Source organism: Falco biarmicus, chromosome 7 (assembly GCF_023638135.1).
Source record: "Falco biarmicus isolate bFalBia1 chromosome 7, bFalBia1.pri, whole genome shotgun sequence".
NCBI classification, from domain to species: domain Eukaryota; kingdom Metazoa; phylum Chordata; class Aves; order Falconiformes; family Falconidae; genus Falco; species Falco biarmicus.
In genome coordinates, this window is record NC_079294.1 from 58518953 (window position 1) to 58531424 (window position 12472).

At 42.5% G+C, this 12472-nt stretch overlaps 1 protein-coding gene across 3 annotated transcripts in view; it reads right to left on the reverse strand.

Annotated features, from left to right (window-relative positions):
- Positions 1-2574: 2574 nt before the first annotated feature.
- Positions 2575-12472, reverse strand: part of SHC4 (SHC adaptor protein 4) — a 35309-nt gene continuing 25411 nt past the window's right edge. For 2 of the 3 annotated variants that reach the window (XM_056347020.1, XM_056347022.1), the window contains exons 7-12: positions 11452-11578; positions 9288-9465; positions 7844-7904; positions 6292-6471; positions 4567-4820; positions 2575-3822 (exon numbers count right to left, since the gene is read on the reverse strand). In XM_056347020.1, the coding sequence (XP_056202995.1) occupies positions 3667-3822; positions 4567-4820; positions 6292-6471; positions 7844-7904; positions 9288-9465; positions 11452-11578 (956 nt within the window). In that variant the 3' untranslated portion in view covers positions 2575-3666. The remainder of the gene's footprint in view (positions 3823-4566; positions 4821-6291; positions 6472-7843; positions 7905-9287; positions 9466-11451; positions 11579-12472) is intronic. The other variant, XM_056347021.1, reaches the window with a different exon arrangement.

A 12472-nucleotide genomic window follows, 5' to 3' on the forward strand; every position in this document is an offset into this window, starting at 1 on the left:
GGCAGCGGGAACATGCCCGGCTCTCTGATTGGCCGAGCGGTCGACCAATGGCTGTATCCTTTTGGCGGAGGGGCGGGGCCTCCCCGTGACGTTGGAGAGAGCCGGGCGCAGGTGTCGGCGGCGCCATCTCGCAGCGAGACGTGGCAGTTGCCTGGCAACGAGAGATGCCCCCGTGAGGCCGCAGCCCGACGGGGTGACGCCGCCTGACGGGGGCTGGCCCTCACGGCGGCGTCTTGAGGGAAGCTGGTGGCAGGAGCACCCCTCGTTGTAGAGCGGCTGGGTGGCCGGGGGGCAGCCGCCCCTGAGGGAGCGGCCTGCTGCGCCGGGGCAGCGGGGTGGTGATGGCGCAAGGCACCGGAGAGCTCGGCCCGGGCCCACCCGCACCAAAGGAGACCCTTCGGCGGGAGGGGGTTTGCTTTTACCCGGTGGAGCCCCACGGGAGCGCCGGAGCAGCCAGGCCGCGCTCAAGCAGCCTTCCCCGGGGTGCTCAGGGAGCCGCTCTGGTTCCAGGGCTTCCTTTAATAAAAAATTAAAAATTTATCTGAGTGAACAAGCTTCTTCCATGGAATTGCCGGTAGCAAGCGTTCAAAAAAAAAAAACAAAACCAAAATAAACCAGGGATTTCGAGCAAGGAGTGTTCAGAAACGGAGGCGTGTAATAGCTCCATCTGGTGACGCCCTCAGCGGCAGTAGAAGATGGAAGCTGTGGCAGGAGAGAGGCGTGTGGGTCATCTGGTGCAACATTTTTATTGATGGAAGCAAACAGATAGGTGTGTTAATGTGCTTCTGTGAAATTTATAGGAGCTTTGAAAACAAATGGACGTACTATGCCTTGTAAATGTGACAGTATAGGCAACATTTGTTATTTTTCCCAAGGGTTTCTAGTAACTGTTAGAACAGCTTAACCAATTCTCCTCAGGCATGAAAAGATGTTTTCTTAAGAGAGAAGTCTAAACATGCCTGAAAATTCATATTAACTTTGTCAAGAACAGTAATTTGGAAAACTTTCCAAAATTCAGATAACTTTTTTTTTTCTTTTTAGCATAGTTACTTCTAAGACTTCCACACAGGAGCTGATGGTGTACTTGACATGAGATTGCTGATCCAGAGTCTAAAAGCAGCATCAATCACTAAGTGAAGGCATATAAATGTTAGAAACAAAAAAACTGAGTTCCTGCTTCTGGCTCCAGAAGAATTAACGTTATTAATTCTAGGAAAACACGTGGTGTCTGTAATGCATGGACGTGTTGTGTTTGAAATGTATCTGTAACTAGTTGGATTCTTTGCTTTCAAATCAAGAGATTTTGAGATACTTTACTGCACCAGCACCCAATTAGCTCCCCTTTTTCCCTTCACAGTTTTGCTTCAGACACATACAAAAGATGCAGAAGCAACGAAACAAAGCTTCTGGTGGATTTTTTAAGGTAGTGATATTCAAAGAGGGAGATTTAGACTGCATCATACTGCAATCCAAACATCACACACTGGCTCTGGATGTTTTTATGCATTGGTAAAGTGGAAATTGAAGTCAAAAAAAGGCCCTAAGTCAGCATCTTGACTGGCAAAGTCATACAACTTTGATCTCAGTATCACAACTCCAAATGCTGTTATTCTAGTCCCTAGTAACTTTGATTTGTACTAAAAACAGAGATGGAGCTCTGCACATTTTCTTTCTATGACCTGTCATAAAACCCAGCTTTGATGCAAAAATCAAAACCACCCTATGCAGGTCCTTTGCTCCCCTTAACATGCCTCAGAAGCAGCTATTTTTGCGTCACTGTTCGCTCAGTAAAGTCCTGGCAAGCACGTTATGAAGTTTGGTAAGATCTGAGAATAGAAATGATACTATGCAGGGATTTAATGTTACAGTTTCTTGCCAGCGGTCCTTACAGTGGCACAAAACTTGAGCATGACTCTCGCTGGGGCCCTTTGTCACAGGTGAAAACCTTGCATAGGACAGGACAGGCATAAACTTGAGCTTCTCATCTGAGGGCTTGAGGTAGCAATAATGCCAGACTATGGGCAATGAAATCAACTGCTACTGTTTTAAAGCTTCTCAGTATATGTAATTGGTATTTTTAATCATGTTATTCTGAAGGAATGAAATACATTTTATGCCTATTAGCTGAAGATACTAATAAAGATGTTTTTTAGTCAGCTCCAAGCGTGGCTCTTTACATCGTATTTTCCCCTCCAAGGAAGCTCATGTCTTCAGTAATCTCATGAGTATATGACCCCTCTTGTTTTCTAGATGACAGGGTTCTTACTGTAGTGTCCCATTTAATATGAAGACACGCAAAAGAACAGAATGTATTTTTTAATAGTCAAGTCTTCCAGCAATTGCTGAACTCCACAACAATTGTCTGCCTTATGGAACTGAGCCAGTGTGCTGGGAGACAGAGAGAATGTCCCTGCTTATGCCAGAAGACATTGCTTATCTTAAACGGACAACTTTCTCAGGCCATCACCCAGACTACCAGTTCATTCCCTAAATCCCTGCTGCCTTACTTCAGTTAATTATTAAATCACTGCTTCCTCAACAGGAAGCCCAAGAGATCACTGTTCACTCTGAATATAGGATTGTTCATATTTGGAGTATTTATTGTGGCGAAACAATTCATAGGTTTCTTTTAAAAGACTTTTTTCCATGTTTAGGAACAAATGGACTCTACATGAAGGAAGGGAAAATCATACGTTGTTTTGGAAAGAACAGCAAATATAAGGGCACATGCAAAGTTCAAACAGTCTTTTAAATAGTTTTCTCTCAAAATGTATCATTAGTTTTGTTCAGCTTCTCTAGCCTGTAAACAACTATGTAATCAATGAAAAAATATTGAGGCCTACCTTTAAAAAAGAAGTCTCCAGTATTAATTGGTAATAATAGTAAAATCATATGCAAGACAAAAATATTAGGATCTAGCATGCCTGTCCTTTAACAAGTTCTATTCCAAAATTATATTACATATATTAATTTCAACTTTGTAAATGTTGCATAATCTCAAATCTTTGAGTAATCAGACAGTGACAAAAAATGATTAAGAAACCAGACAACCTTTCTGTATTGTGTACGCTATTCATTTCAAACATTACTTGCTAGTAAAGTGCTATTACAAGCAAAATGAAATTGTTAGTGTCTATCGAAAGCAGATGACATTTTAGTAATATTCAAATTGTATTTGTTTTGGCAAATAGTTAAAAGCTTAGACATGTTTGTTTAACCACCCAAAACTAATTCAGTATAAATAATACTCATTTCCAATATTTCTATGCTAAAAGGCACATACTAATGTTCCAGCAGTTCGTTCAAGTGAGCTTTTGCATGTAGAGGTTTAATTGTGCTTTTAAATAGTTACTGATTCAGTATGACCTTGAAAGTGACATTTGTGCATGTCTAAAATACCTTCTCACAAATGAATCTCACACTCGGAAGGTGTAATTTTGTTAAGATTAAGATTATATATATCTATATAGCTATGCTTGTTGACCTCTACAGATCTACATAGATATACACATATACATATATTCATACATACACACACAAGAGGGTATCTTCTGGAACAGCAGCAGAAAGTGCAGTCTATACTTTTTTTGAATTGTCTTCCTAATAGAAAGTTCTCAATGCAGTTTTCAGATATGAATTGTCTTGGGATTTGTGAGATCCAAGGGATTATTTGTGATATTGCATGTGTCCCAGATTACTTTCTTTCCTCACAGGCTGCTTCAAGCTCACTTCACTTCCAGAAGAGATGATTGGCAAATTATTTTCCATGTGATACTGAATAAGATGACCCACACTATCAAATATATGGTCTTTGGTTCTCACCTAATGAAAGAAGCAAAAGAATATACTTATGGTTAGATTGCACTTGTAACTAGCTGGACATGAGCCTAGCGCATTGCGGCCAAAAGGCATTTAAGCCACTGAACTCACTGGAGCAGGATCATTAGGCTGTAGGCAGCAGCTCAGACCTATCCTTTGACCTACCATTAGCTGACGTGAAAAAGCAGAGAAGACTGCATGTATGTAGAACTGGGCTGATGCTGCTAAGGGGAATGAAATAACCTTCTTTTTTTTTTTTCTCTCTCCACAGAAAAGAGATATTTTCCCCTAAATCCCACTGAGGCTTACTTTTCTCATTTACTTTCTCCTCTGAGAGATGTCGCTCACAAGTGCTCTTCTAGCCCTGAGCAGAAGCAAGTAGAATTCAAGTGACGACAAACCAGCTCTACTTTTTCTGTTTCCAGAAGTGTGTTACTAATCAAATTCATTATTTAATGTTAGGGTTATTTTTCTAGCAATATAACAACGGCTCAAAGGATGTATTAAGTGTATACAGTAATTATCAGCAGCTGGACTAACAACAGTGTTTAAGTACCTCGCTTCTATTTCCATGGTACTTTGGTGCTTGTAAGTTCTTAAATTGAATTTTCCAACCTACTGAAGTTACTGGCTACACTAAATTAAACTAGATGGAATCTGATCAGTTCTGTTTTGTGGAATGCACCCATGCAGTTTGACCAAAATATCTGAGCAGCCCTGAAATTTCAGTATATGACATGTTCATACCTTGCCCTCAGGATCCACCAAGAGCAGATGCTTTGCTTGCCCTCCCTGAAGTCCACTGAGGACGTACTGACCAGGTGACGTTGTGCTCTCTCGCACCAGAAAATCCCCATCGTTTACTAAGAGGCTCTCTGCTGCTTTCCTGTTTAATTTGCCATGGTAACAATCTTCATTCTTTAGCTGTTGCTTTATTTGCGGCGGAACACAGAGACCAGCTGTGTTGCTTGTGGCACTCTGCAGAACAGCTTCCGGTAACTCTAAAATTAAATGAAAGGGAATGTATTGGACACTTCACCTGGAACTACATTCTAAAAGGATGCAAGACACTTTTTTCTAGCTTTTAAAAAAATCCAAATTGTTCAGTCTTGAAGCTGTAATCAAACCAACCTTACAGACTGTAATAATTTGCACACATGAATGCTCACAACCCTCCAGTGCATTAGGTAAAATTATCACACCATCTCCTCCCATACCTTAGATGGGAAGCCTTGGGTCGCTAGGCAACAGGGATTGGAAACAGGAATTTTTCTGATGCTCTACTGTTTTGGGTTTGTATTTCTTTGGTTGTATTAAAAAGTAAAATCTTCCCTGTAAAAACAAGATTACTGCCGGGGTTTAGCTGCTTTATTTTTTAAAATCTAGTTTTTCCTTCTTCCTTAACAAGCTCTGAAGATATTGTTACAGATCATTGGGAGAGTCATGTTGAGTGGCTCCAGCTATGTGCAGGAATGTGAGACAACATGGTCAACATAGCCAGAAGGGAAGGATTACAGCATGGTGCATCTGCTGTGAAAAAGCAAACAATTACTGAATGTACTAACAAAACTGAATGGCTTGGGATATAGCCAGTCAAACTGCAAATGATTCACAGGCAGGATTCTTCTAAGGAAAATAAGAGGATACCACTTCTTCAATGGAATTGTGCAACCTAAGGCTCCTCGGGATATGGCCTGTTCCTTTTAGAGTATGATACAGCCCTGGGCTGGAGATGTCTCAATGGTCACAGATCTCCTTTACTGAAATTCTGTCCAGACCTTTGCCCACTTTCTTGTGCGAGGCCAACTCTGATGGAGAAAACAAGCAGTGGGAAGCCATAAAAGGCAAAGCTAACCAAGTATTTTCAATAATGCGGACAATCAGTAGCAGCTATATAGGCTTTTAATGGATATCCACCACTGAGTCTGTAAGTCAAGATTTAATTTGACATGCATTTGATACTACTGATCAAACAGTTTGATTTAGAAATTGTTGGATGAGATTCAATGGTCAGTTCTGCAAGAATTAAGAAAAGATTCTCATAACGATCCCACATTGACCTTGCTGTCAATTAAACACTACCGCCTGTGAAGCAAGAGGCAGCTGAGGCCAATTCTACCTTAGAGTGGCTAAGAACTTGAGAATACAGGAGAACCCTCCTCCTTGAGGTATGGTGCAGTCCCAAGCTTTCATATCATCTTAAAGACATTCTTATTATTACTTGTGGAACACCATTGTATCAGTCAACTACAGAAGATGAAAGGTTACTCTGCTTGCTTAACATCACTATTGTTACTCTTTAATCCCCTTTGTCTTGAATTTAAGCAGCAAAAAACCCAACCAGGATGGATTTCTTCCCCCATCTTTTCTATATTTCTTACGGGGAAACCAAAATCTTTCTCCATGAGCGCAGATGACAAGACCCCCTCTTTTCAAAGCTTAGAAAGATACGGTATTGCAATGGGAACCTACTGGCCTGACGCAGTGGGCTCCCGTGGGTCTGTGTTGTTGCTGTACCGTGGGCTGTACAGACTGCAGACTGCACGGTCTGTGTGTTGATGTAACACGGATCATCAAAAAGATCTGTTTTGTAGGCAGGCTTCAATAATGTTGCCTCTTTTCTTGTCTTCTGTGATCTTTCACCACAATTACCTGCAATTAGTATATAGTATGCACAGATTTCCTCTATTTTTTTTTTTTAAACTCGAGTTAAAATAACTGTAAAAGCTGAAATAGGAACATTGTTCTTATATATCCCACTAAGTCATTCAGAAGGAAAAGAACAATGGCAGATGAACTCATTTTTCCTTATGGCTAGAAGGCACAAGGTACACTATCCAAAATGACTTAGAATGAAGTTTTCAAAAATGTTCCACACTGGTTCAGTTCTGCTTCAAACAGTGTCAGCAGTAAACCCCCCACTGACTGAGAAGAAATTATTAATATGACTCTACAGAGACACAAGCCATATACGTTGTTCGCTGCAAAACCCTTTCCTTCCCCTCTGCACCACAACAAAAGCCTGTGGGAAGCTGAACAATTCTCTCTTGCTATTCTGGTGGAGCAGGGAAGATGGAGGAGGTTGGCGCTTTGTGGCTCTGCCTGGAGAGCCAAAGCCACATCTGTCAGGTTAGGATCCAAGCCTATGAACAGGGTAACAGAATATCCCCTGCAGGGTATGAAAATAATAGCACTGCAGCAGCCAAATAGCATGCATATTTTTGCTCTTCAGCAAACGTTTTATTCATAGATCTATTCATTCATTCTTTTATTTGTTCACCCTCTCTTTGTGGGAACCGTTTGATTCTCCTTTCCTTAAATGAGAAATAACTCAAGAAACTAAACTATCCCCCTGCAGACTGGGTAATGGATGGCTTCAGAGTGGTGCAGGTGGGAATTCAAAAAGGACCTCATTGTACAGTGAAAGAGATGCTGAGGAAATGCGCTCAGGGCATCAGCTATGGCAAGGGAAGTCCAGAAAGGGATGGAGGCTGGTGTCCTGGAGAGCAGGTTTTGGTGAAGGCAAACTGATCTTGGGCACAAAGCTTCCCCCCAAGGCTGGGGAAGGACACCGTTGCACCAAGAAGCCAGTGACGCTATAAGGAAGGGTACAGGCTCTGTTGGAACAACCACCTTGATGCCAGTGGTTTGGGTCTCATTGAGCATTTGCAGGGGAAATGGGCATTTTCAGAGACCGATAAGCAACAAAGCATCTTCCTTTTTCAAAGACCATGAAAGGCAATAAAACAACAAAGAGTATGAAAGAATAAAAAGACAAAGAGCTACTGTAGGGCACCATGACAAGTAAAATGAGTAAGTCTGCCAGCAGACATGAAGATAGATTAGTGGCCTTCAGAAAAGCTGTAAGGCCTTTTTGTCTGTCCTTTATCTAGGGAACTAGAAATGACCCACTAAGCAGAACACTTTTCATCATTGTATCAAAAGCCAAGGAAGGGGCAGCTCTTCCAGGCAGTCTGCCTCTGTTAATTCTCCATATGCGTGAGAAGAAAAAGAGAGTACATACCCAGAGTTTTGTTTTCTTCTGGACAATTTTCATATATATTGATGAATGCTGGGCTGCCTGTCTGTAGAAAAATTGCAAAAACAGTCACATAAAGTAGTCCCTTAGAAGCATCGGATAACTTTAAAACATCCATGCACCCGTTAACTGGGATACAGGTAACTAAACGCATCTTCTTCATCCAGAAAGTCCCACCTCATCAAATAATACTTCATATTTCATGCTGATACTCTTCTTTCTACAGGGTATCCTGTTTGGACACATGCCAACCTCACAGAGGCCATTAACTGCCCAGTTATGTATCTAAGGTTTAGTATATGCAGTGTAACTCCTAGGTAATAAAGTTCAGTTTTTTCTTATAAACGTTCCTTGCAATAAAAACAAGGAGAAATGATACAGACATCATGGTTTGAAAGTGAAATGGTCATCAAGTTGTCTGAGCAGCATTAGAAGGTCATCAGAACTGAAAGGCAAAACAAAAAGTAACAACTCACGGAAAAAAGGCATTTGCACTTAACGTGCTGCAGGGCAACTCCTTGCAACAATTCTGGCAAGCTTCAAATGCGCTCTCAGCGTATAGTCAAACATCTTTTTGGAGAACTGTGGGGGAGGCAGAGACCACCAGGCACACAGCTGAGATGGGGGCTATGGTGGAGGTTAACCAAGTGACAAATGGATGGAGCAGCTCGCACGAGAACCTGGGAGCAGCTGCCACCAGAGACAAATAACAGCTGCCAGCGCCAACATTTTAGACAGCACCAACTGGATTCCAGCAGGCACATCTGAGTGTGCTCCCTCTGAGCAGAGCAGTGGTGCCAGCTTCCCCGAGTCGGGAAATGCTGTCGTTTCCAAGAACTCACACAGCAGGCTCTGAAGCCTGTGCAGCCAGTCTGAACTCTGCTGGTTTTACTCCCTGACTGATCGGTTTTTATTCCCCACTATCCCAGAAAAGACCCACAGATATATGGATCTTTTGCTGCTGTGGCTGATTTAACAGAGCCTCTGGAAACCCTCCAAGGGTAATTAATGTTGTACATACATTGCAATCAGTTAATGTTGTATGTATAGGTTGTAGAGCATAATGGACAGAATGAAATATTTATCAGATCACAGAATCAGGAGCCAGGAGGTCCCAGATTTCACAAATGTCCTTTCAGACAAGCCATTTAAATCTGTATCTATTTTCTTCTCACATCTAACATGTGAGCAAGGGAATATTACTTGATCTCCTAAAAGTACTCTAAGGACAAAGCAGTTAATATTTAGAAAGTGCTTTGGGATTCAATTATGTACTAAGCATCATTAAATCTAGCCTAAAAAAAACCTTTTCCCAAGATAATCAGGACCTGGTTCTAATGTTAATGCCATGCTTTACACCACAGTAACTCTTTATTATTCATTCCCATAATAGGCAGCGAACTGTTATCCCAGAAGATGCTGTACTTACCAAGCAATGCTGCTTTTTGCACTGTATAAGACAATTAGCCCTTTGGTCTGTTTGCACTTTCATTCGCATGTCTAACACTCCACCGGTGGGAGGCTCTTTCCCTGGAATTTCGTTGTAATATTCATGATCCTCCCTCTCCTGTGAATTCCCAGCTGATCCATTAGCATTTGCTGCCTCACTGAAAAAATATGGGGGGGGGGAAAAGCACAAGTGATGTAATCAACTGCTTTCTAGTTTAGGCAAACATCCCCAGTGTCCGTGCATCACACAATACACATATTAGCCATACAGAGACTATAAAGGGCTTTGGGCCTGAACTTTCAGAGCTGTTTATTTTTCCAATTAGTTCTTCCGGAATTAAACATGGAGTCATCACAGTTTGGGATGTAGGGAAGTACAGTCACTGTCTTAGCATCAGACAGCCCACATCCCTTTTCCTTTGACTTGAAAAATATATGAGCCATCTACTGAAACAGAGAAGAGTGCCAATGCATCATTCACTAAGGTGCCCAAAATGCAGATGGTAAAACTAATTCCTCTGGCTTCTTGTCTCCACTGTATAAATCTAGGCGTTGCAGGATGGACACACACATAAGACTTTCAAGAGAGAAGTAAAACCTCATGGCATTTAGTTAGAAAAGCATGCAGCCATTTTAGGAAGTCAAATCCTGATACAAAAAAAAAAAAATAGTTTGAGTGGAAGGTACCCCAATTTTAATAATCATAATCAATATAACTGTTCTGTTTCAGCTTGAAGAAAACACTGAATGACACAAAGTAGAGCACCCAATGTTTTTCTTCAGCTAAACCAGAACGATGATAGTTTAAATGTACAGCTGATATGCTGCAAAATAGATAGGTGCTTCCTGTACTGTCTCCGGTCCTGAAATAAAAAGCTGATCTCAAATCTTAGTTCTCTGATTAACAAGAACATAATTGGATAAAAGGCCTTGAGCAGGAAAGAGATAAAGTTCAAGTAGCTGATTATGTGATAAGCAGTGCAAGTATTTGATTATGTGATTCATAGTAGTTTGGAAGCGAGTGACTCATTCACACAGCAATATCCGACTCCTCTGCCCCAGGACGGTTCTCTGAGGCTGGCTGCAGGTTGGGCTCAAGGAGGGAATCTAATTCGCCTCTTCCATTTCTCCTTGCTCCAATTTACTTGTGGCATAACTTCGCAGCTTCAGAGGAAAGGCTCTTCTTCTGGTTATTGTCCCCAGGGAAAACAGACCAGTATTAGCAGTGGAATGGCAAGAACCACTATATACACTGAAACCAATATAAACTGGAGCTGGGGCTGCTGTTACCAGTTCTGTGGCACTGCTTTAGGCACCGTACCAGTGACACCGCCTGCACAGTGACTCCCAGTGCCCACGATGCAGTTAAGCAGTGTTACTGCTTTACCTGCTTGTGGGAAGTAGCAAGCAATCAAATTTGGCATTACAGTAAAGAAAATATTTGAGAAAAATAGACATGGCTAACCTGTGAGGAGAGCCATAAATTAGAGCAATTGTGTCCCCAGTGCAATGGAAAAAGGGTAATTGAAACGGGGAACTGCAGTCCAGAAATTAATCTAGGCCTTATATTTCAAGCAACATGCAGAGGACAGGGCTTCATCCTTTAAAACACCAAGCAGTGGCTGCTGTTTCAGTACATGAGGCTGGTCATACCAGGTGGAATCTGAGGCTGCTGCCAGGACATGAGCAGAGTAGCAGAACGGTGAATTACAATGGCTTTTTCCCCACCCCACACTTTCCACAGCTGCAGCAAGCTTACACTTGGCATGGGTCAGGACCAAGCTCAGTATGTGCGCGCACACACGTATGCACAGTACTTACAGAGCTGAACCTACTTGGGCAGAGTAATTTGAACATTTTTTCAACTCACTTGCATGACTTAAGGCTGTTTTAGCTAAGGAACAATACAGCTAAATTCTGTGTGATGCACCTGTGCGAATGTCACAGAAATCAATGGAGTTTACTGAAATAAGCTAATTTTAGTCTATTATACCTTGTACGTACAGCATATATTACAATCAGAGTATGTCCAGAAAACTAGTCAAAGCATCTTATCTGTCGATCACTCTTCAGAGCATATTATTTTCCTGAAAAGTATTATAAGAGAAGGAAGCTGCCAGTTTAGCGACTGAGAATGTGCTGACCTTTCATTAGGTGTAACCAGGCTAGATGGATTCTTCAGGTACTGTTTGAACCGGAGCTCAAAAGCCTGTCCTATGGTGTTTATCACCTCCTGCGCCATCCCATTGGGACATTCCAGGATGTGGCATGCTGCAAAGAGACACCTTTAATTAAAGTAAGTAAATGCATTTTATACCAGAAAAGAGACACAAGCGATATTGTTTACAGCAGAAAAGCTGGGCATGAAATTATGCATCTAGATAGCTCTAGGACATTACCCAGAGTGAGATTTTTGATGTGTTAAGGAGGTTGCTCCAGGTATTGTTTTAATCACAGTATCAACTGACACCTCAATAAAAGAAACTCTCCATTTATGCTTCCTGCATGGAGCGCTCCTGTCCCTCCTTCTCCCTCCCTGCCTGGCAGTAAGCAGAAGCAGTGGAGAGCACCAGCCCTGCCAGTGTGCAGTTATGATGTGAAACAGCACAAAACCACAAGTACGGGTGGCTCCGGCAGCCAGGGGCAAGGCCAAGGCTCTCTTGGGGCAAGACAGTGTTCCTGCCACCAGTCCTTGTTCTCATGCACAACCTCAGGACACTCACCCCAGCAGCGCGTCCTGTGCCCAGGACCAGCTCTCCCCACTGCGGAGCCACCCTGAGATGGTACTCGGGGATGGTGCTGGGCCAGATGCCAGCACTGCCTGCAGCCTGCCAGGGTACAGGAGGTCTGCACATCCCTGCATCAATACTGAGACTTATTGCTGAATCCACAGGGTGCCCCAAGTTAGTCAAAATAGCGGTGATGGAGCTACAGAGATGTGGCAGGCCAGACTGTAAGGCTCCAGCCCAGCTTCTCCTGAAAACATCCTGATCTTCCGAGCCATCCATGGCACCTCAGAGTAAGCCCTCCTGTGAGCTGTCTGCCAACCTCGGAGCCACCGGCAGTGTTGCTCTGAAAACTGTTTGGCATGAAAGAAGCAGCCACAGGCCAGTCTTTCTTGTACTGCAGGCAAATAATGGGAGTGATGGAAAGGGATCTTGCCCC